Source organism: Scleropages formosus, chromosome 15, assembly GCF_900964775.1.
Source record: "Scleropages formosus chromosome 15, fSclFor1.1, whole genome shotgun sequence".
In the NCBI taxonomy this organism is placed as follows: domain Eukaryota; kingdom Metazoa; phylum Chordata; class Actinopteri; order Osteoglossiformes; family Osteoglossidae; genus Scleropages; species Scleropages formosus.
Window position 1 is genome coordinate 4,540,882 of NC_041820.1, and position 24,521 is coordinate 4,565,402.

At 47.5% G+C, this 24,521-nt stretch overlaps 1 protein-coding gene across 3 annotated transcripts in view; it reads left to right on the forward strand.

The window, feature by feature from the left end:
• The first annotated feature begins 245 nt into the window (after positions 1 to 245).
• The window catches only part of arhgef10 (Rho guanine nucleotide exchange factor (GEF) 10), a 48,138-nt gene continuing 23,862 nt past the window's right edge, over positions 246 to 24,521 (forward strand). The window contains exons 1-18 of one of the 3 annotated variants that reach the window (XM_018732614.2): positions 246 to 386; positions 7,131 to 7,238; positions 10,986 to 11,231; positions 12,038 to 12,346; positions 13,314 to 13,350; positions 13,669 to 13,757; positions 14,212 to 14,268; positions 15,155 to 15,333; positions 16,584 to 16,700; positions 18,083 to 18,194; positions 18,307 to 18,416; positions 18,548 to 18,625; positions 18,801 to 18,980; positions 19,560 to 19,676; positions 19,810 to 19,902; positions 20,398 to 20,568; positions 20,697 to 20,842; positions 21,296 to 21,471. In XM_018732614.2, the coding sequence (XP_018588130.2) occupies positions 7,202 to 7,238; positions 10,986 to 11,231; positions 12,038 to 12,346; positions 13,314 to 13,350; positions 13,669 to 13,757; positions 14,212 to 14,268; positions 15,155 to 15,333; positions 16,584 to 16,700; positions 18,083 to 18,194; positions 18,307 to 18,416; positions 18,548 to 18,625; positions 18,801 to 18,980; positions 19,560 to 19,676; positions 19,810 to 19,902; positions 20,398 to 20,568; positions 20,697 to 20,842; positions 21,296 to 21,471 (2,254 nt within the window). In that variant the 5' untranslated portion in view covers positions 246 to 386; positions 7,131 to 7,201. Of the gene's footprint in view, positions 387 to 4,506; positions 4,742 to 7,130; positions 7,239 to 10,985; positions 11,232 to 12,037; positions 12,347 to 13,313; positions 13,351 to 13,668; positions 13,758 to 14,211; positions 14,269 to 15,154; positions 15,334 to 16,583; positions 16,701 to 18,082; positions 18,195 to 18,306; positions 18,417 to 18,547; positions 18,626 to 18,800; positions 18,981 to 19,559; positions 19,677 to 19,809; positions 19,903 to 20,397; positions 20,569 to 20,696; positions 20,843 to 21,295; positions 21,472 to 24,521 lie in introns of those variants that run through there. The other 2 variants (XM_018732605.2, XM_018732624.2) reach the window with 2 other exon arrangements.

The window sequence follows — 24,521 nt, forward strand, 5'->3', positions numbered from 1 at the left end:
ACCTCATGTCCCCTGCCCTGCTGTGAGACGGAAGGATGCGGAGTTGCGCGCGCTGTCACTCTTTCCATAACCGTCCAGCTGTGCAAAGACGAGCCACCTCACGCGTCACGTGACTCGCGCTGGAATGCGACACCGCCGATGTGATTGAGCCGCTGCGCAGCCTATAGGAGCTCAGCGGCTGAGCTCTCCACCAATGGTGTTCTGCTGGGGGCGGAGAAACTCCTCTGAAAAAAAAGTGTGGAAAAACGAAGGAAAATGTAGAAAAAGGGGGAGAAGCGGCTGTTGAAGGGTTTTCTTCAGATTTACGGTTTGACAGTGAATAATTCAGTGGAGAAACTGCGATAAAGGCCGAAAAAGTGCCCTAACTGTCAAAAAACTTTAACATGGTGAGTGCTCTTTGAGTTGCTTAGACCAGTTTCTCGGGTAGATTACTTTGCGAAGTAAAAAAAGTTGGCGGTTGTGCGGATGCTCCGTGCCACATTCCACATCACAGTTGCACTTTTTAAATGCCTTTTCGAGGTTTAATGCGTTTTGTCGATTCATCGTCACACACATTTAAGCGTCGATTTAATATTTTTACACTTTGTATCGTTTCATCATGCCATGATGGTAACTCATCATGTACCATTCGCTGTTTTACCGTTGTAGTACGGCTTGCGCATTCATTGGCATTCTAATTCTTCTGGTAATTTTATTTAATGCTTTTGATTGATTCGGTGTAAAATTTCGTCTCGCGTTTATGAAACCATTTCACGGTTGGGGGAAAAATAAAAAAAGAATAGCTGACGAAAAAAAGTGACATCTTTGTCTCGGAAATGATGGTTCTGGAAGTTGTGTGGAAAAGCTCCGTCACCATGTTCTCCGTCCTCGGACGTGTACGCGCTCGCGCTCAGGCTCAGGCTCGCGCTCGCTGCGCACGGTGGCCGTCAAGGTCCTATAGGCAGGTCCTACACTTACTTTGAGGGCTTTTAACTCCAGTGACCCCTGAACCACTTGCTAAGTTTGTCAATCTGTCATATGTGTCCTACTACAATCATGAATCGCAGCAGTGCACATGCTATCTCATTTTATTTGTGTTACCTAAGATACCATGGTTTGCCCTGTAATAATTACAGCAGGGTTCTTTTTACTGGGACAGCTGGTAGCGTGATGGTGAGAGCTGCTGTCTTTAAACCCAAAGCCTTGTCACAGGTTCAAATATCATTTCTGGCTGTAGTACCCGTGAACAAGGTCCTTACCCTTAATTGTTCCAGTAAAATTACCCTGGGTAAATAATTGTAAGTTGCTTTGGAGAAAAGCATCAGCTAAATGACAATGTACTAGTGTACTGTATCAGTTCAAGGTAAATACCTTGCAGGAGGTGGGAATCAAACCTGGATCCTTTGGGTCCAGTGATGACAGGTGTGACCACTTTGTCACCTTATTGGTGTCAGAAGTGGGATTAATATGTCAATATAAATTAGATGCAATAATCTTATGGATGGCGTGAGTGGTGCTCAGGGCAGTCTGATCAGGGTTCTTCTCAATCAGAAACAAAATGAGCTTTATTGCCAAGTATGTTTACAGATACAAGGAATTTGTTTTGGTGACAAAACTTCCACAGCAGACAGAATAACAGTGACAAGACACAGATCAAAAACAGAATAAGTGAATAAAAGATAAAAATATATAGTACATCATATACAAAATAGACACTAGACATATGTATGTACAGGTATGTTATATACAAATGCAAGGGAATGTCGATAAAAGATATGATGTGATAAATATTTATAAGTATAAATAGCATTGTGTATTGCACCAGGTTACTCCCCAGGGGGCATTTAGCTGTTCATGAGGTAGATGGCTTGAGGAAAGAAACTTTTCTTGTCCCTGGCTGTTCTGGTGCTCAGTGCTCTGTAGCGCTGTCCGGACGGCAAAAGTTCAAAGAGGAAGTGGCCTGGATGTGAAGGGTCTAGAATGATTTTGCCAGCCCTTTTACTCACTCTGGATGAGTACAGTTCTTGGAGAGTGGGGGGGGGTGCCGATGATTCTTCCAGCAGTCCGGACTATCCGCTGTAATCTTCTGTGGTCTGATGGAATGGAATTCTCAAGGTTGTAGGTGTACGTCGAGAGGCCCGTCAGATTCGTAACACCCCGTTCGCTGTGGTTACGTTTCATCACGCTGTCAGCTTGTTCTGTTGATTTACACCTCATGCATCAAACCCGAAATGACTTTGGGAGGGTCGTGTGCATTTGGTGCCTTTGGTTGCTGCCTGCAGCTGAAAATTAACTAGAGAAGCACAAGCTGGGATAGGAAACACATGGAGGTTGTTTCGAGTGTTGATTTTTTTTTTTGGTACCACGGTAGATGGAAATGAAGGATTCCTCATAACACGCCGCTTGTGGCTTAAAATTTCTTTTCTTGTGTTCAATATATCTTGAACAGCTTTTATATTGATATTTTATTACTTTTTATTGCCTGTGGTTGGTTCTGTACATATAAATAGGTTGTTTTCCAGATGCACTAAAAAGTGTCTTTATTCCTCTTTTACAGTTTTGAGTGATCAGTGTAGTTTGTAGTTCCACCCAAGAGAAAAAGGATATTTTATATGTAGTTCATTATTGTAAAAGTATGAGTTGTGTCCATGTTTGCTTTGTTTTACAACATCCCCCATTTTTAACCCTCTACTGCTTCTCACCGAAATACAAATGAGCTCAGTCATGCATAGCGCTCTTGAAAAGCATCGCAGCTCAGAAGAAACAGCATGCGATGGAAACGTCTCGCCTCGCACACGAAACACAGGTCTTGTTTCTGATGGAGTTGTTCAGTAAGTTTTCTGTTTCGCGGAGGAGTCCGACGGCTCGAAGTAGGAAGCAAAACGTTGCGAGGTCGCCTGTTCGGGAGATGGTTTAATACACACGGCCTGGGCTTTGATCTGCCCCTGGTTTGTTTGGCACCATGCTTGTCCGGTTCCCTTTGCGTCAGAGCGCCAAAAAGTCGATGGCCGGTGAGATTTGCCCATGTTCATCTGCTGAGCTCTTGGCTGGGTGGTTGCTGGCTGCAGGCTGGAATGGTGACGTTTAGCGTTCAACACTCCTCTTTCATGGAATTCTTTGCAGATTGAACATGAATCGTATTATGAATTTCTGGAACATTGTCCCGAAGACCTTCGTAACTTGTACTCTTCTTTAGTTTTTAATGTGACCTCTTTGTCCTCTTTAGTCTTTATGTAACCAGTCAATGCTGAGTGCAAGGGTAAGGAACCTGGACATGTAACAGAAAAGCCTCTAGTTCTAAGGAGTCCTGCTGGTATATCCTTAAAAAGGCCTCAATTGTATCGGTACACTGTGCCCAGCTGATAAAATTCTACAGTATTAGTTCATTTAGAGCTCCCAGTTTCTTTTTCTTGTTTTAATATTTTTTCTTTTGGCATCAGTGCAGTTGGAATCGGTCACATCTTGACAGTGTGTGTGACAATGCCGCCATTTCTGTGTTTTGTTTATGTTGTGCTTCACTGATCTTCTGCTGTCCTTGTCCTCCAACTTAATTGTGCACCTCCATGTCTACCCTTGGCTGCTGGGAAGTGACTTCGTGCTGGAAAGTGGTTCCTCCTTCAGGAGATTATGGAAATCTGACCTTTGTACTGGTCACCTTTGCACAGGCAAGTGCAGCTCATCAGCAGAGTCAGACACCCCTCATTTCTGAAGAGCCCTGAATAGGCGGGCGCTCATGGAATGTGAACACACACACACACACACACACACACACACACACACACACACACACACACACACACACACGGGTTGAGATTCACTGTTAAAGAATCAAATGAGCAGGTATTGGGCCCAGACTTGCACCTAAAGGAGCGCATTTCAAAAGAGCACCGCATCGCTGTTTGGAAATTGATTCGGTACAGGGATCGGCTGTGACATGTGAAGAATCAGAAATATCTGTTTATATTTACTGGTGCCCCAGATGTGCACGTTGTCAGGATGCTTTCTTGTGGCAGATTTTGGAGATTGCGAAACAGCCTCTGTTGACCACTTGTCTAATGCTGTTACCACCGATTTTACACTTTGCTAGTTGTAAGTTTGGTGTACTGAGGAATTCGACCTGTGGCACTGCTCACTTGAAGTGCAGTTGGACTGTTAACGTCACTGTGTGTGTGTGTGTGTGTGTGTGTGTGTGTGTGTGTGTGTGTGTGTGTGTGTGTGTGTGTGTGTGTGGTGTTGGTTTTTTTTTTTTTCTTTTTTCTTAGTCTGGGAGGTTACACTGAGCTTGAAGTCCTTAACAAACCAAAGCTTTGAGTCGGGCTGCGGTCATTTGGCACAGTATGATGTGGCTGAGAGGCGTCGGAACCATTTGTTCTGTTCATACTGAAATGCTTGAAAGTCATTAGAGGGGCTCCTGACAAAGGCGTCTTTGGGCCCTCAGTGACCCCCCTGGTCACACAGAAATAGTGTTTCGATGACGTGCCGGATTCTGAGGGCCCAGATTACAGGCCGAGTAGGCGGGGAACCAGTGTGCGAGTCGGCGCGCGGCTCTGCCTTGTTCTGCGCTCTTGTCTCCACCCGTGCCCACCACGCTCCAGCCTGCTCCGCTCCGCACCGCAAACCCTTCTGCCTTGGGTCCCTGCGGGTAGGGAGTGTGTAGGAGACATCGACGTGAGGAACACATCGGTCGCATGAAGACTCCAGCATGTGAGGAGCATTAGAGCGGAGCGCTCCACATGTTGACAGAAAGACATGGTCATGGCAGGTTTGTGCTCTTCTTATTGGGATCCCTTTAGAATGTCAAATAGGAGCCTGACAATGATGGCAGTTCAGCCTATGTAGGAACAAGCTCTTGCTTGTTCCACAGTGAGTTTTCATCCAGAGTGGCGTTCACTCATCCAGCGGCTGGCTGTGATGTAGCACTGTAGCTCACAGTAGAAAAACACACTTCTCTGCATTTCTATGTTAATCCTGGATCGAATCTAGAATGGGATATCAGTAGCCCGAGGACGTTGGTGGGAAGGCACGGAGCAGCCTGGATGAGACACTAGGCCATGTCAGGGCAATCATTCACACACTCATTCCCTTGCAGTCAAACATATGCACACTAAGGCCGATTCAAAGCGACCGTTCCACCTGGAACACATCTTTGGACTATCGAAGGAAACACACATGAGTAGAAGATGGGTAGGACCTCACAGATGAAGTCGATCTCTCTTTTTATTCTTTACTAATTGGCAGGAAAGCACAGCCGGTGTGTGGGAACCATTGTAGTTCGTTTACACTGCTTGGTTGATCCATATCTGACAGTGGACTTGAACAGTGGGCCGTCACGGTTTCGGTTCTCGGTGCATTGGAGTGCTGATGCATCACCTGGCCAGATTGTCCTCGACAGAGAGTTCCGCTAGGTCTGTGCAGTGGATCGCTTGGGGACGGGCGCCTTCCCCTGCGCCTCTTCCGTGGCCGCCAGGACCGTAGTGCTGTTTTACTGTTTAGCAGACGCTCTCTGTTTGCGATCGGCCCCACTGGCCATGTTCTTCTCAGCGGAGCTTTATTGCTTTTTGGCAGCAGGATGAAAATTTCTGAACCACACAAACCTCTTGGGATTGAAACAAGGGTACCAGTCAGCCAGGAAGGGCTCTTGACCTGCTGAGAGGGCCCTTGTCGTAAATCATGCTTCGGCCTTCGCCAGAGGTCCAGTCCTTGTGGAGCAGTGCTGTGACGCGCATTCCGGAGTGTGAAATGTTCCGCTAACGTGATGTTTGTAGAGTCTTAATACTTTTTTTAAGTTAAATTGAATTAACATTGTCTTAGGAACTGCTGCTCTAGCATGTGGTACGTGTTCGTCATGTGTGTCCAGAAACTTTGCTCTTCACGGTCCTATGAAATTTAAGCAAAAAATGTGTTTGGCCCTTTTCCACCTTGGATTAGTTTATGAGGCAGGCTGTGCTATGGTAAAGACCTGAGCTAGAACTTGTTTACCACGGTGCTGTGCTATTCTGAACTCCAGCTACAAAATTACCTTGTTTTTGGTGGACGTGGCAGTGGACAGAAAAGTGAAAAGGATGTCTTTGCGGGCCAGTAACGACGTTTCGTAGGAGGCTGTCTTGCTGTCTACCTTCAGGGAAAAACTGGGTGGACGGAGTCTTCTCCTGGTTCCACAAAAGTGGCCAGACTGTCGCCATAGCGACATAATTTTTATACCTTTCTGAGTGCTGCTCTGTTATTGGTCAGCAGGGACAGCACAAATATCACAATTTTTAAATCATATACTTTGAAAGGCCATGTCAGTTATGTTGACAGGGTATTGAAAAGAATGCAGAGAAATGAGAAATTGATAAATTTATGGGAGATCATGTTTGTATGGCGGTAAAACACCCTGTTTGACCCACTTCAGAAAGCAACAGTTGACCTCTATCAATGCAGTAAATGAGAACATGTGTGGCATCGGAGCTGCATCCTGACACGGCCAGGAAGACGTGTGTAAATTGAACGGCTCCCCGCTGTGGCGGTAATGAGCTGGTGGCTGTGGCTCTGCCCATGTGCCATGAGGCCGGCGCCCGTTTGCATCGTGGCAGCTCTGTTTGTTTGCTCACTCCAGAAACGCCAGAACTTGTTTGTTTGCCCATCCAAGTGAAATGAGCACTGGTTAGCGGGCCTTTCAGGTGACCAGAGATACATCAGCTACCACACAGCTGTTTGACATGTTTAAATGTTAGTGATTGATTTGACCATTCATGAACATTTGTTGTGTAAATTATTATGGGACTGTAGGTAGCATAGTGATCGGAGCGCTTGTCTTTCAGTGCAAGGGTACTGGGTTCAAATCTCCCCTCCAGCTTCAGTACCCTTCATCAGGGTACTTGCCCTGAAATAATATATTGAAAATCACCCTTCTGTGTATATGTATAAGTAGTAAATCAGTGTAAGTAACTTAGTATACAAGCCTAAGACTAGATGCTTCCTTGGAGGAAGTGTAAAATTAATTAATATATGAAAAATATATTCTTACTTTTCAGATGCCTTCACCCAAGGATGCCCTCCATTTGTGGTTTCTGTCTTGTGCTTTGATGTTTGCCCATGTAACCTCGTGATTAAACGGGGTGTTTTGTGGGTTTTCAGAATGTTTACACTGTGTGTTTCCCTTCCCCCAGGGTTATATGTAGGAGCGAAGAATCGTCAGAAGGCCGTCGAGCACATCTTCTCAAGAGTGAGACACTCGAGGATGGACGTGGAAGAGTTCCCGCCCCCTCCCCCTGAGAGTAATGTCAACAACGCTTCCTGTTCTGTGTGCTTCCGCGGCACTGGCTGTGACTCGTTCTGGTTCTGATGTTCTTGCCACCATCTGATGGAATGGAAACGAGTGTGTGGAATAACTGGCAAATGCTCAAAGGCTTCTTGCGTTTGGCACATCTCGAACAGCAGGAGCTTTTCCTGCCACTGCTGTGTTTGCATATTTTGGTCTGGTTTCATGAAAAAACCCGAAACGCGTGTCTCAGGATGTTGGGGGGGGGGGGGGTTGTGCTGACCTTTCGACAGCAGAGCTGATGCCCTGGCTGAAGAATGCCCTTCGCCACTCCTCTGTGGAGGGTTTTGTGAGTGTGTGAGTGATGGATAGAGTGTCAGCACACTCCACGCCTCCCCAGAAAGCACTATCCAGAGTTGGGGGATGGGAGAGGGTGTACCTAGTGTCAAGGGTCCCGTCGAACGCTGCGGCATCGGACATCACCGCCAGCTGCATCTCCCAGCTGGGCGGCTGCCTGGCCTCTGTTGCTGTAGCAATGCCAGAATGTGGCCAAGCGCACAAACTGATTTGGGTGTGTGGGGGTGGAGCCTGGAGAGGTGGTGGAACAGAACGAGAATTGTGGGGCTGAATGGACAATCAGGGCACGAGACGGGAGCAGCCCTGCACGGCGTGTGTGTGGGCCAGGGAGAGCGGCTGATGGTGCACACTAGTCCTCAGTCACACCGCCTCTTCACCAGGCTTAGAGCGCAGCATTTACTGGGGCAGCAGGTGGCTTAGTTCTTACAGCCGATGCCTCTCACCTGGGTTCGAGTCCCTACCCCTTTGCAGTGTCCTTACCTCGAACCAATACGTTAAAAATTACCCTGCTGGGTAAATGACTGTAAATAACCAGGTGTACAAACCTCACTTTTTGGTTTGCTTTAAGAAAAGTCTCAGATGAAGGAGTAAATATAACAGTGCTGCACTGACCAGGAGGCAGTAACACTAGCAATGGAATGAGAACCAACCTGGAGGCAGTGGTATCAGAACGGGCTGGTGTGTGTGTGTGTGTGTGTGTGTGTGTGTGTGTGTGTGTGTGTGTGTGTTAATGGTGCTATGTCTTTACCAATCCCCAGCCTGAAGGCTCTGTTTCATGATACTGAACTTGTTCTTTATCTGTCACTCCATTAGTTTGCTGGGACACAAAGGGCTGTGAGCCTTCTTTCTCATCATGCGTTTTCCCCTCATCGGTGCCGCATCACTTTACCCTGTCCGCAGGGGGAGGGGGGTTGGGTATAGGTCATGGGTCATTCCCCTTTTTTCTTGAAGGAGCATGAACTTTACCATCCCCTGACCATTCCAGGTTTACTGGAGTGCTGAGTGGGGGGGTGGGACACTGGTGCATTGTCAATGCTTTGATGTGTGTGTGGTGTTTTACCGCATCACAGCCTTCATACTCAGTTTGGGTGTGAGGAGTACCAGTCCAAGAGAAAATTGTCAGTCAAAGGCTGGTAATTATTTCACTAATAAACTCATGATGAGCAGCAGGTGGTGTAGTGCTTAGAACTGTTGGGATCAAAGGTCCTAGGTTTAAATCCCAGCTCCTGCCCCAGATCAAGGTGCTTACCCTGAACTGAAAAATTATTTCTTTATAAATGGGTAAATCATGGTCAGTACTTTATATAAACCTCACAATACAAGTCAAATTTTAGAAAGCAGTAATGAAATAATAAATAATAATCATAATTGCTTACATGTGTTTTTCAGGGGACATTGTGAATTGTTTGACATTAATAGTTGGGTTATGATGAGCAAATTGACACCTCAGGGTTAACATTTTATTGATTTCTGGATAAATGTAAAGTGTCATGGAAGATCCTTGGTACTTAGGTATTTATTGGGCTTTGTCTGAGGAATCCCAGCAATGTTTAGGTGCCCAGCTGATCTCCGTCCGTCTGCAGCACCAGAGAGGAGCGCATGAAATGTCTGTCCGCTTTAGGCATTACATCCTGAGGTCCCATGGGGCATTGAACGGGCCAGCAGAGCGCTTGGAAGATCCGGTGGAGGGAATTCCTCTCCCGCATACTGTAGGGGTGAGTCAGAGCGCACCGCCCAGGTGTGGTGCTCCAGCACTTGGCCAGGAAGCTGTAGCCCAGGGGCTCCTCCCTGGGCACCTTGCCGGTGCGCGCTGTTTGTGCGTTCAACCGGGAGCTGAACAGACTTGTGGAACCAGGAAGGAACAGTGTATGTGGGAAAAGTGCGATTTTCCCTCCAGGGAATGACTCGAACCTGCAGCGGCCTTCAGGAAGACCGCCAGGGTGGCCCGGTCCCTTCGGCTGCAGGCCGGAATGTCTGCCATATCTAATGACTCTCCCGTGATTTGAGGCATTCAGCTGACACGTCCTAAAGCTGTTCCGCACACTAAAGGTCGACCCTCAACTCTTTCAATCCCCATCTCCCAGTGCCACCCCTGAAGAGCAAAGTGCCAGACCTGGAAACAGGATTACTGCGCACCTTTGATGTATTGACGGTCACCCACTACTCATTTTGTCCTATTTCCTGCTTCTAATCACGCCATGGAAACACATTTTGTTTTTCTCGCCCACGCTTCCTGGTGTCTCGTTGTTGATCATTCCTGAACGGCTCCGTCCGAGTGCTTGAACCCAGTTTATTTGCGTGTCTAAAGTGGCTTTTGTCACACTGCTTTTTTATGAACAGGCTGTGAAGGCACGTCTCTCTGAGGCCGCTAATTCGGCTGAGCGGGACGTCCTGCTCTTTAAATGGCTTTGGTGGCCGTGAAATGGCAGGGTTTTCCACACAGTGTGGTAAACTCACCCCCCCCCCCCCAAGTAAAGCCCCTGGGTTAGGTTGGTCACACTCTGGTCCTCACATCTCTAGTTCAGTCGCAGAAGTAAGGTACTGAAGTAAGATACTTAGCTTAAATTGTTCCACTAAAATGACCCAGCTGTATAAATGGGTATTATATACTAGTAACTGTAATTGTAATTATATACTAATAATTGGTAGCAGAGTCATTCTTGCCTAGGGTATTGCAAACCCTAGGACCATCCTGGTCCCACCCATCCTAAATTACAAACTCTACCAACCAGGGACACACATCACAACTCTGTGTGTGCGTGTCTGTGTGTGTCGTGGCTATGGGGTCTCAGCTATTGCCACCGTCAACTATTTCTTTTATGGATGGGTTTAGAGTGGGCAAGTCGCCCAGATGCTGGATCTGTGTGGTTTTTCTTATAAACACACATTGTGGTTATGGTGTCTAGCGAGTGCTTCCTGGGACCTTGGCTTTGCTTGGCTATTTACTGGAGTTCCTCTCCTTCTGTGGACAAGTCCGCTTCGGCACGCTGCTGGCTTTTGTCACCGTAGCACAGAAAGTGCAGTTTATAAAGCCTGGTGAACTGTGAACATGTTTATTTTTGTACCTTTGGTGACAGTGCGGGAATGTGCACTGAGAGGCTGTGTGGAGGGAGGCAACCCCCTTGCTCTCCCTCTTTTTCTTAAATTCAAACACACTTCATTTGCATGAAGACTCCTCAATGGACATAAATACCTACATGCATATAAGTTGAGTAGCAAAATATCTGAACAGAACATAAAAAAAGTAAAGGCCTTGTTAGTCAGAAGCACATTAGAATAATTATTATTGTAATCGCTGTCATTTCAACATTTTTATGTGTTCCGAATGTGACTTCAAGAGATTTTGTTTGTTTCCCATGATGGGGAATCTCAGTCCATTCAATCCCCGCACTCTCTCTTTCTCTAGTGTTGGAAGAGGACCTGCCCTATGCTGATGAAGACGAGGGCCAGCGGTTCAAGTTGGATGAGGTCCCTGAGGCTGAGCAAGCGCCGCCGACCCCCCCGATCCCAGACTATGGGGAGCAAAGCGCCCCCCGGGATGCACTGCCTGCAGAAGGCCTTACTGAGCATCAGACCCTGGAAGCAGTGGTCTTGGATTCACCTCTGCCTGCAGGAGGTGCTACCACTTCTGGTGCTAATGCAGCCCTTGCAGGTGGGTGGAGCACTGATCTGCATGCACAGCTTCGCCATGTATTAATCACATGTATTCTGACATAGACACGCTTCTTTGTGTTGTTATTCTCTGCCTCTTGATGTTCAGATCTCTGAAAGCTCCCACTCAGTTGCACAATTTTTTTTTTTCCTTGTTGCTGTTGATCAGGGTACTTATATTCTCTGGCAGGGGTTTAAATCCCCTCCAGAAATCAGGTTCCTCTTTTTGCATGGGTCTCGCTCTCTTGGGTGATGCTACTCATCACCACCGTAAGAACCACAAAGGAAAAAATGCGTCTAGCAGTGTAAACCAAGAGCACTGATCGTTATCGTTAGCAAACCGTCCTTGGTCAAAGATCTCAATGAGGAGTCGATTCGCCAACACCTGTGATGGAGAGAGGAGGCGATGGCTGAGATGGCACACAGTGTCCTGTGAACGTCTGACCTGGACACGCCTGATGGGACTGATGGTCCGCACAGGGAGACTGAGCGGCATTCCCCCTGGTGCCTGCGATTAGCGAGACCATCACAGAGCATCACCATGCTTCCAACTGTGGGCCATTGGCCCTGGACACGTGGCGGTTGACTGTCTTCTGAATGTGTGCTGAGATTTCCCACACACTGATGACAGGTGATCCAGACGTGATTGCCGGGGGCTTTCCGCAGAACGCCCACATTTCCACAGTTTCCATTCGCACAACTTCACCTCTTTGCGTAACTCTGTATGACGGTAAACTATACCATGATGTGTCCTATACTGCCAACTGTTGTAGGAAAGTAGCACAGCGGTGTCTTTCCGGTCCTCAGAGCGCCGTGCCCCTGGTGAGGATGCAACCCCACCCCCACCTGCCCCTGGACATGCCCCTGGGGCCATGTCTCAGGGGAAGACCAGTCCGTACTCAGTGATCGACATCGCTCCCGTGCAGCAGCGGCAGCCCTCATCTTGCTCCCCGGAGATGGGGGGCGACATCCCGGAGGAGCCCAGCATCCCCCGCATTCCACCCGGCTACTCTGTCCCCCCGCCGTGCGGCTACGCTGTACCGTCCAATGTGCCCGTCATTACCCCAACCTACACCGCACCAGTCATCATCCGCCATTTCTCCATGGATGAAGATGGTAAGCGTGATAACCCCCCACACACCACTACCCCCGCTTCCCCTGCTCTCCCGGAAGCCCTGAGGCGACAAGGTTTCTGTACATCTTCCTGTGGATCTGCCATGGTCCCAGGGTTACCCCCATGCACCTTTGTTTTGGCCACGGCGATTGGTGGTACAGCGTTAAAAAAAATCCCCCATAAGGCTCTGCTGCACATGCAAGAACTTTGCTGTTCTCTCGCTCTGACTTGGCCGAGTCCACATCCCAACCTGCCCCAAGCTGCACACACTTCAGTTCATCCAGCACGTGACGAGAAGTCAGTCTGGCAGCAGTGTACTGTTTATTACGGGTATTTTACTATACACGGCAAGTAAATCTACACAACTTAAATTATTGAGGGTGTCCCTTGACGCCAGGTGCCACCAACTGCGAGTCGGTTCCCGATTATGACCTTGTTGACGCTGCAGGTTATCTCTCTCACTGAGACACGTCCTGTCCTGTGACACCCGTGGGAATTTCAGCAGCCTGTTTTTGAGGATGCAGTGATGTCACTTCCTGGTGAACACATCACCATTGAACTTTTGATTGGCCATCCACCTGCTGAAGGAACGGCCCCACAGGGAGGTGTGCTGGACAGATCTGAGTGCCCACATGTGGTAGCTGCCTGGCAGTGCGCCCGGTGGAGGATGTTGCTTACCGAGTAGCACAATGCCTGATGCAAAATGCAAATGCAAAACCAATGCCCGGCTCTCCTTCCTGTCGCTTCGTGTTCTTTCCTGTGTCTCTGGGAATGTAGGCAAGGTCGGGCTTTGCCACAATGATGAGGCTCATGCTCGCCCTCTGGTGGTCATTTGAAGACATCATCGAAGACATGTTGAGTGGGAGGGGTCGTAAAAGTGCTAAATTAGACACACTGTTATCTGACAGCGAGATATACTCACACACATTCATAATGGTCCGTCTCTCTTTCTGTTGTAACCCCCCACAGTCACTGTTGTTGGGACGGGCAGTATCGCATCTGACGGGTGAGTAACGGTGCTCTCTCTCTCTCCCCACCCTATTATATACATTTACATTTATTCATTTAGCAGACGCTTTTGTCCAAAGTGACGTACATCTCAGCAAAAGTACAATTTATGCACATATATACACACACACACACGCTGCACTACACTCTCTATAGTCTGAAGTGGACTTTGGTGTCCTCTTCCTTTGCCATTTATGTACTCTATTTCAAGGTCGGCTGTATTTGTAGCTCTGTGGAGAAACCACATCTTCAGTGCTTGACTTGTCTTTGTACCACAGTAATGCTTCTGACTAATTTCTCCCCATGGAATGCAAAGTGTTTTCACCGAGGAGTACCCGGCCATCAGGGAGGAGGACGCTCTCACTAGATGGGTATCGGACCCCGCCAACACAGCCTGGATGGAAAGTAAGTCTTTTGTCTTTGTCTGTGATGTGACAAACACACTGTGGAGTTTGGGAGGGTTTTGAAATGGCATTGAGAAGAGGGATTGTTAATTGATTCCTCACATGTTGCACCAGTGCTACAATCCACAAGCTGTATTCCTGACAGCACTAAGGTGGAACCTTTTCTATTGAACATGGATTCTGAAACAGTGCCGTGACTCCTGTCTCCATGCTCTCTCACTCAGTCCCAGTCAGTTCACCTCAAGCGCAGGGATTTATTTCCCCCTGTCACCCAAGGCCCTTCCCAGATGTTTCCTTCCTCTTTTGTGTTTGAGGAACCAGGCGAGCGTCAGACCTTTTCCTTTGCTCTTCGGCATTGCACGGTGCCCAGCGGGAGACGTGCCATTCCCGTGGCTCTCCAGTTTGCTCTGTCCGCACGTGGAATCACTTATCCATTTTTGTCGTTGATGTTTCAGGTCCAGATGAGGTCATTTATGACGACGTGCCCAGGGAGAACTCGGATTCCACCACAGGTCTGCCCTCTCGCGCTCTGCCTCTACTGAAATGTGCCACTGTGACGTTCTGCTCTGTGCGGTGTCCAGAGCACTTCTGCATACCATTGGCTTTCGCTGATTCTTTTTTATTTTCAGTTTCCTTTTCTTCATTCCAACTTTGTTCTCTCGCTCCATACATGGTGCACTTAAGAAACGGTTATGAATGCTACTCCTGCAATACTTAAAATACTGCAGTGACATGTATGTATGAGGCAGGTGTTGGTATAACTGTTTACTCCCCAAATGACTTTTTTGTGCACTTGGTGAGTATGAGGGTAAGTCAAAGTATTTTTAAAAACATTTTAGCTGTTCTCTTTAAAGGGAAGCAGGTTGCACAGTGTTTAGGGCTACTGCCTCTTGCTCCAAAGGCTGTAGGTTCAGATCTCACTTACTGCTGTAGTGCCCTTGAGTGAGGTAGCTATCCTTGTTCATATTCAAGGGAAAAAACAACCTTGCTGTATAGATGGGTGATTTATTGTAAGAAGGTACATGTGGTAAGTGTGTTTGGGAGGAAAGTGTCCGCTTAATGTAAAAGTACTTCTTGATTTACCCTCGTCTGCATCGATTTTATGGGAGCGGTGGTTTAGGCTGCTCACTCAGAACTCCCTCATCTATCCGGATCACTGCCTATGACTGCCCATGGAAGTAGTGTATGGATCCACGGGGTATTTCACGGTCATTCACCGCAGCCCCCATCGTCACGCACACAGTTCTCTACAGTTATGTAAAGAATGTGTAACATAGCTCCACTACTGTAAATCTGCACTCCTGTGCTGAGTAAGTGGACACTGGTTTGAATGTGTGAGGCAGCAGTAGACTGTGGTTGAAATAGGGGTCCCGTGACGGTGTCCGCGGTGCCCTTCAGACCCGGAGGAGATGATCTATGATGATGTGGAGCTGGGTGAGGACGGAAGCTCCCTGGACAATGGCTGGAGCTCCAGCGAGTTTGAGAGCTACGACGAGCAGAGCGACGCAGAGGGCCGGGGGGAGAACGGCCTTCCTGATGCCTTCATGCGCAGCCGGCCGCACAGGAGCAAGACACACGTGCGTACTACTCTCGGCGTCTGCCTGAGAATCAGCCTTTTTGGGAACGTGCGGGATGGTGTTCTTCCAAGGCTCAGACCTGAGACATAGCCTTAGGAACTGTGGGGCCGGCATTAAGGCATAAGTGAAAACAAAAATGAAATGAATAGACTAGTACACTGGCTCCTCAGCTTACAGACATAAGAGGGACTGGAGGTCTGTTCATAACTAGATTTGTTTGTGAATCGGAAAGTCTCTTTTATCGCCAAGCAACAATCAGTGTATTTACGTGTTAGTTTCTGAAATGTCTCGGATGCAGCTGCAATAAAAAAAAAATGCTTTTTGTAAACATTGAGTTACACTAAAACTAATTTTAAAAGACTTGAAAAAGAATAGAAACAAGCAAACTCTTTTTAATATAGACTGTTGACTGATTCCTCTCATAAGCATGTGTAGCATTCCTCATCTTGTTCCTGGTCACCAACACTGAAGAACAGCAGCCAGGAAATGTAAACAGCAGGTAGTGTAGTGGTTACAGCATTTGAATTGCCCCTCTAACTGTAGTATTCTTAATCAAACTACTTACCCTAAAATTTGTGGTAAGGCCAGTAAAACTAGGTGTATAAAGGTGTAAATCATTCTAAATTCCTCAAGAACTAAGTAGAAGAGTCAGATGAAGGAATATATTTTTACACTGTGGAAACAAGTTGCATGAAGGTGGTCACAGTCCCATATTCCTGCTGTGTTTGTGTGTTTCGCTGCACACTATGTGGTCTAGCACACTTTGGTCACATTCACACAGAAGTTTTAGAAAATAAAAATTGAGTAAATACAAAATAGCATTTAAAGAAACAAAGAGGATGCAAAATTTTTGTATCTTTAAAAATTAATAACTTATATGTTTTTAAGTCGAGGAGCAAGTGTACTTAAATGCTGATTATTGTCCGTAGGTGTTTCGCACCAATAAATGGTAATAGTACAGCTACATACTGATTTGTTAGGAAGGCAAAAGAGTTGCAATGTTAAAAAGCGTAGTTTGGGAGGTGAAGTACAGTTAATGTGAGTGGCTCCCGTGCTTCAAACAAGGTTTTGCTAGGGAACCCCTGGTGCTGTAAATTCTGCCGGTGGTATAAACCAACCGCTTGGCTGTTTATTAGGGTTGCATTCTGTTGAACCACATGGGGAGGGTTGGGGGCAGGTGGGGGGAGGGGGTCTCCTGGCCGCACTCCTTGGAAGGACTGCCTGGTAATGCTTGCTTTGCTCTCGTTTAGCTGTCTCAAGACCTGACGCGCTTGAAAGAACACTATGAGAAAAAGATGAAAGATCTTATGGCAAATACAGTGGGCACCGTAGAGCTGCAGCAGATAAGGCAGAAACACGAGCAGAAGGTAAAACCGGCGCTGCTGGCTCACCTGTGCTAGACCAAACAGCCCGCCCCACCCCACCCCCCAGCCTGCCACCCTGCCAGGTGTGATGCAGGCATCAGGAAGGGGAGTCATCAGACTGTGGTGGTATCGTGTAACACCTCAGTGCTGAGTGCAGGTGGGCCGCTGTGATGTGCTGCATTGCAGCAGCAGGTGGCATAGCGATTAGAGCCTCCCCTTGCACACAAAGGACCTGGGTTTAAATCTCTGCTCCTATTATAGTACCCTTAATCAAGGTACTTACCCTGAATTGGTGCAGCAAAAATTAGTTATTTGTACAGAAAGGTACATAGCTTAGTGTAGAAACAGTACTAATTTTAGAGAAAATTGTCATGTCACTGAATCAATAATAAATATGTAACAAGTGATAATAACATAATAACAGATGTGGCTGAGTGCCGTCCTGGATGATGTGTCTTTTCTGGTCCCAGACAGTAGAAGTACACGGTGTAAGGAGATGACGGCCAGCTGTGTAAGATGTGGCTGAGTGGGAGTGAAGGATCCCTTAACTGCTCTCCCTTCCCCATAACAGGGTATTCTTCTGCCTTGTCATTGTCCAACAGTGACAGGAAGGAACATGACGGGAGGGGGACAGGAAGGGATGTGTCCCAGATTGTATCAGATACGCTGCATGAAAGGATAGGGCTGAGCGAGTCGTGCTTCTGCATTTTTCAGTGCGTATTACTGTGTAATTTGGTGACGCTTACTGGCCCCGAGCAAGCCTGCTGCATGACAAGCTCTGATGCCTCCCTTTGCCGGAAGGCTCTTTGACTGCTGGCAGCTGAAATGTGTCGGGGACGCTCCCTAGAGGCCATTTGCGTCAGTACATCCTGTTGCATCATTGAGCTGGGGAGGAATCCAAACTCTGACAGCGGTAGAAACTACCCTGAACTGTCAGTTTTGCTTCGCCATAGCAGTAGAAATGCCATGCTGTGTCTACATTGGGACAGCAGGTGGCATAGCGGCTAGAGCTGTCGTCTTGCAATGGGAAGAACTCGAGTCTGAATCCCTGCTCGCAATCAAGGTACTTACCCTGAATGGACACAGGAAAAATTACCCAGCTGTAGGAAATAAGATGATATGAACAAATGCACTCTTAGTGTGCAAACCTTTTAATATTTTAAGCTCTTTCGGTCCAACGCATTAGCTAAGTCAATAATAATTTCTGGAAAAACGCTTGTTCAGGACTCTGTATTTACATGATCTGACATCTTCCTCATGTCCATGTTTTGGCTGCTTGGACTTTTCATGTAAAGATCAGGGGTGCATGAGGCCCAGTGGTGTGTGTGTGTGTGTGTGTGTGTCTCTCTCTCCCCCTGTGTTTTTAACTGTGAATGTGACTGAAGATGCAGAAGCTGGTGAAGGCTGCTAAAGAGGGTACCAAAGACGGGCTGGAGAAGACCAAAGCGGCAGTGAAGAAGGGACGCTCTTTCATAAGGACCAAATCCTTCCACCAGGGTAAGAGGCATCTGTGCTGTAGTTTCCTAGGAGGAACCAGGACGTGTGCGTGCGTGCACGTGTGTGCACGTGTGTGTCAGACTGCCTCTGCTCTCTCTCCCCCATGCCTCAGAACGGAAGTCAGCCAGTGTGGAGGAGGAGGCAGAGCTCTTCATCGAGGTGGAGTGCTTCAACGTGGAGCCTGTCCTCGGGCCCATGCCAGAGGGCCTGACACAGCAGCAGGTTTTCGACCCCATCTCCCTGCACCTGCCTCTTCATCCACATTATTTTGTTTAAATTCTCACCAGAAACTAATAAGAGTTGGAGTCACTTGGGGATGCAACAGGTGAGACTGTGTGTGTGGTGGTTAACAGGTGGTGAGGAGGCACATCCTGGAGTCCATACTGGAGAGCGAGAAGAACTACCTGGATGCCCTTAAGCACATTCTGGAGGTGAGGAGCTGTCAGAGGAGGAGCGCAGTGTACATAAGTGTGTGATCAGCTAAGAAAGTCACATAATGGGTTGTGAATGTGAACCCTAAATATGTTAATGAACGTATGAGCTTGAACACGTACACCAGCTCCCTCAACTCCAGCTTCCTCCCCTCTTTCTGCTGTCGGCTCTCAGCAATACGAGAAGCCGCTGTTGGGCATGGAGCCCAAGCTGCTGAGTGACAGGAAGCTGAAGGTGACATTCTACCGCATCCGAGAGATCTTGCAGTGCCACGCCCTCTTCCAGATCGCCCTGGCCAGTCGCGTGGCCGACTGGGACAGCTCCGAGATGATCGGCGATGTCTTTGTGGCCTCCGTGAGTCCCTCTGACACGAGCTGTCTGCACTGAGGACTCATCATATGTTAGGGCAGATTTAGCTAAGGAAGGTGTTTCTTCAGGCTGATAAGAAGCCCCCACCCCTGACACACCCACCCCCACCATGGCTTTGATAGTGACTCTGTGTCCTTGCCGCCTCCATAGCTGTTTTGGCTGGTGGGAGGATGTGTGTTTGATGCTGGCTCCTCTGTTGCCTAGCAACGCAAACCTCCCCCAACACAGGATATTTCTTCCAGAAGCGACATTATCCTCCCCCTTCCTGTTCTTTATTGTCGCAACAGATCGGGAATCTCCTGAAAACCCAGACACAGCACAGCAGGCCCTGGGGTGTGTTTGTGTGTTAGACCTGAGTTTAGGGCTTGCAAGTCACATCTCCAAGTCCTGTGCTAGTGCAAAGATGCTGCCAACTGAACTGAGTTAAAGTAAGGTTGTGGTGGGTTTGTTCTTGGCCTGTACAGTGACCCTATGTTCCTTCATGTTGAGGGATGCCATCCTTAGGGAGGTGCTGTTCCCATGCAACTGTCTAAATCATGTCCTTTCCCGCTCACCTTCCCTCAGTTCTCGAAGTCCATGGTGCTGGATGCATACAGCGAATATGTGAACAATTTCAGCTCAGCTATGGGGGTGATAAAGAAGACATGCATGTCGAAGCCTGCCTTCCTGGAATTCCTTAAAGTAAGGAGACTTTAGAGAGGGGAGACTAGACTTTGTAGAAGGAGGAGCACCATTTGACTGTTAGGCGCAGGCACACACACACGCAGAATTGATTCTCATCTGACATTCTCCTTCATTGAACCCCCCAATGAAGCAAGTCCAGGATGGCAGCACCGACCGAGTGACCCTCTATGGCCTGATGATGAAGCCCATCCAGCGATTCCCACAGTTCATACTGCTGCTACAGGTATGGCCTTCCCTGTCCCCCCTTGGCCACACCCACTTTCTGGAGCATCTTCCTGAGATTTGAAATGGTCTCTATCAGGGGTGATGTGATCACAGAACTAAGCCAGCTTTCCAAATTGAGTAGTTCTCAGATGACAAATGACATAATTTGGCATAATATTACATTGTGATAAATGTACTTTGCAGTTATGATTTATTATTAGATTAATTTATTATTACAATCATTTGTAGATTGTGGCCAACAGATGGCGATCTACACTTAGAAAACTAGGCTTGTTCTTCAATCTCAAGGATGAAAGTCTGTTGTGTGGGCAAAACTGCACTGCTGGACATGAACAGTTTTTAATTAAAACTTGTGAACCATTTATCTTTTAATAACACGGAAACGTCTTAGAATGAATTTTAGAGCCATCCATGGGTGTGGGGAAGGTAGCGTGGCGGCGGCCCAATGAGTCTTGACCAAATGGGTCAAGGCTTTGCCAACGTGCTGTTTTAGGACATGCTGAAGAACACCCCCGTGGGCCACGCGGACCGCCTGCCCCTGCAGATGGCGCTCACGGAGCTGGAGACCCTGGCTGACAAGCTGAACGAGAGGAAGAGGGAGGCTGACCAGCGCTGTGAGATCAAGCACATTGCCAAGGCCATGAACGAGCGCTACCTCAACAAGGTGCCCCATTCCTGCTGTGTGTCAGTTTTCGGATCATGTTCCCTGGAACGGTTTCCAAAAATGGAGCATAATTAATGCTGGACCTCTGTCTTTGTGACCACCCCTCCATGCCCCAATCCTCCCCCTAGCTCCTGAGCTCCGGCAGCCGATACCTGATCCGCTCTGACGACATGGTGGAGACTGTGTACAGCGAGCGCGGGGAAGTGGTCAAGACCAAGGAGAGGCGCCTCTTCCTGTTGAACGATGTACTCATGTGTGCCACGGCCAACACTCGGTGAGGGCTGGGGTACAAGGTCCAGGCTCTGGCCTGTCATTGAGCCCCATATCTGGCACTATGGTTGGATGCCTGTGAGGCTGGAGGTGGTGATGTTGAACAGTCTCTGAGCCAAACGCTCCCTGTGTCTGTGTGAGAACCTGGGTTTCATAGTGATTCTAGATTGATATTCATTTGATGCTTTTTTTTTCTAAAGCAGTTTACAAGCTCAGTGTACTTGCAGTGATTTACCCATTTATACAGCAGGATCATTTTTATTGCAGTAATTACCTATATCAAAGATGCTACAGCAGGGCGTGGGATTTAGATCTTGTGAATCCAAAGGCAGTGGCTCTAATGCCCCACCTGATGTCTCCATCAATGAGTATATTTTTTTACCACAACACCTCATGTTGAGGGTGCATAAAGGCACCGCTCATATAGTACATTACCTGTATCCTCGTGCCCCTGCAGAGGCAGCCAAGATGGCAGCAGTGGTGCCCCCTCCTGGCAGAGGTTCCTGCTCAAGTGGAGTGTCCCGTTGAGCTTTGTGGATGTGGTGGAGTTTGGCTCCAGCGAGGACACAGGGGACAGCTGCAGGTTCCCAGCACCCCACTCTGGGGAGAAGGTGGTCGTCAACGCCAAGCCCAGTAAGTGTCGCTATAGGAATTGTAACGGTCAGCAGAAAAGTCATGATGCCCCCTGCTGAGTGACACCTGCATTGGACCTCAGACCATGTCCACCTTGTTCTTCCAGTCCAGTAACAGGCAGAGACTACAGGAAGTCCTGTTTGAATATCTATGTGTGTATGTGTGAGAGAGTGACCATCATCACTCTGTGTTGTTTTGAGGAATCAGATTTTTTTTCTCCAGATTTTCCTTTTAATCCTTTCAGTGGTGGTCTGGTACACACACACACACACACACACACACACGTTTCTGTGGACCAATGTTCCAGCTGAGGAGGGCTGTCATTTTGAGGCCTGTGGTGCTTTCTGATGCTGCTTCTATTTTGGTTTTTGAAGTCTGCTTGTATCTAAAACATTTTCAGAGCAGGACATGTGATTTCTCTCTTTCCTTCGGGGTTCCCTCCGTTCGGAGCGTGTCGGTCATTTTATACTGTAGTGAAGGAAGGGCTTCATGAGCAAACTATGATTTGTGGTCTTTTGCTTGCAGTTGCTGTTTTTAGCACACAGCTTCAGCGATGACTTGAGTCTAAAACAAGAAAATCCTTTGGTAACTGCTTACTGTGTGCAGCGACATGTGTTGCTTTTGTCATTTTAATTCAACTGGATCTTGCGATATCTGACTCACCCACCTTCTTTACTGAACTGTAGTTTCATCATCAGTGAGTTTGACACTTTGAAACTTTGTGAAATTGATTGGTAACTATACAGGTTTAGAATTTTTCATAACTATTTATTTATGTGATGCCTCTGTTCAAAGCAATATACAATGTTAGAGTTGTATACTAATCTACTTGTTTATTTACCCATATATACAGCAGGGTAACTTTCACTCTATTAGTTCTGGGTAAGTACTTTGAAGGTTAGTGTAACAGGAGGTGGGATTGTTTTAATGGCTCAGCCTGGATTAAGGTGTGTGTTTGTGTCAGTAGGAAGGAATTTAGTAGCTTTGTTAGGTAACAATATTTTAAGCAGTATTCTAGGACACGGCTTTGAAACACACTGAAACAAGAGGAATGCATACGTGGAAAATTCTGTTTGGTTTGAAGGTAATGAGTGATTCCATCTTGCAGTCCAGCAGAGTGATGCAGGCATGTGAGTGATGAGCTGTTACTGAAATGGAAGGAAAATGATTTCCAGTCCTCAGGCTGCAGCCTGTGGGGACAAGGATGGATTTTCTGTCCTGGGTTTATGGTACAATTGGCCATTATGCAGTTGCTTGTCTGAGTGAGCGTTTCCTGTTGGCAAATTAGCATCTTAACACTTTAGCATGTTGACGCACATTTTGAGTACCCTCCTGTGCACACTCTTCGATAGCAATAGTTCTGTTTCACAAATTACTTAATTATACATGAAATTGTTTCTGATTCCTTTATATGCTTTGCAAACCCCACAATCTATGGTGAATTGCTCAGCTCTACATTTCACTTATTTGTACAGCTGGTTTCTTGTTAGGTCAACAGTGTTCCTCCTGGGACTGGAACCTACATCCCTCTGCTCAACACTGCACGCGGTGTGAAGTGCTTCGTGGCGGGGTGCCCGCATCTACACGGCATGCCTTGGCCAACGGCTTAGAAGGCAGTGACGTGCAAACAAAGCCGGTGCTATTGAAATGAGCGCCATACTGTCCTCCTCCATACGAAAGGCCCCCTGAAGTAGGGGTGGGAACCGAGCGCAGCCTGGGTGCAAATTGCTCTCCGACCCTCCCGTCTCTCTGTGGCTCATACTTCCTGCCAAAAATGGGGGTGTTATTGACTCATGAGCAAAAGGGGAAAATGGCAGTGGCCAAATGGTAGAAGCTTTGGCATAGTGCATTAGTTAACCCCTACACAACCAAAGGTTAGACCATCTGTGTTAGAGGTCTGGACCAGGGGTGCCAACTCAGCTTCTATAGATGTCATAAGGTGCATGATATTCAGGCAGAAATTTCTATCAAAACTATCAAAAGCTCAGAGTGACCAAAACCCCTCATGCAGCCCTGTAGCACTCTGTCTACAGGCTGGTTACCTGGCACCTCCACCTAAAACAGCTAACGAATTATAGTTTTTTTTGTTTTCTTTGCAAACCATGTTTTTATTTAAGGCTTGAGTTTACCAGTTTGCAGATGGAACACTTTGCTGGCTAAAGAACCAACATTTCAGCAGTGTAGCCTTATTGTGTTTTGCTGGATGAAAAATGTGAGATGGAGTAGAAGGATTAGACAGTTTCAGGCTTTGTAAGCAGCTGCCTCTGACAAAGTGTGTGCCATTCTTCATACGTGACTGAGTTTTGGTTCACCTCAAGTGACCGAAAGAAGTCTATAATTGTTCTTAGCTGGAAAACCCAAAGTGTGAACGTGCTGTACATGTTTCCCTCCTCTGAGATCCAAATGGGAGCCTGGAGTCTACGGGTGTCTGCTGGGGCATGACTAGGAAACTGAACAGCTGGATGACCTCTGTCTCAGGCCAGACAGTGTTCTTACTGGAAGTCTGCTGGTGTGGTCAGTTCTATCTGCGTTCAGACCAACTCATGTGGGACTGTAATGGCTGTGCAGACTGTTTCTGCTGCAAACTTGAGGAATCTCCCATATTATTTACCTATGCTAATTAAGGCTTTCCAATTCGATGTCCAGGTTTTAGAATGTGTAATTTTACACTTGTCGGGCAAAGTTGGCTTTGGATGTAATGAATCGGAGCATATTTCATGGGAAACTGTCCACACTTCAATGTAAGTGCAAGGAGTGACTGCTCAGCTCATGCATTTTTAATGAATGCAAAACAGTTTCCGCTGATTCACTGGCTGCCTGTAGGCCTTGGTGTCTTTGTTTGGAACGATGTTTATGACCCTGGCGAAATCTGGCACTTCTGTCAGGATTCATCGCATCCGTCTTCAGTGTGTCTCCAGGTCAGCATCTGTATTGCTACTCTGTCAAGCAACTTGCTGCGTTAAGCGCCATCGATCTCCGGGACTAAACCAGCACTGACGCTGCACTTGGCTGCAGATGGTCCAGCTGCACACCATCCAGCACCCTTCTCT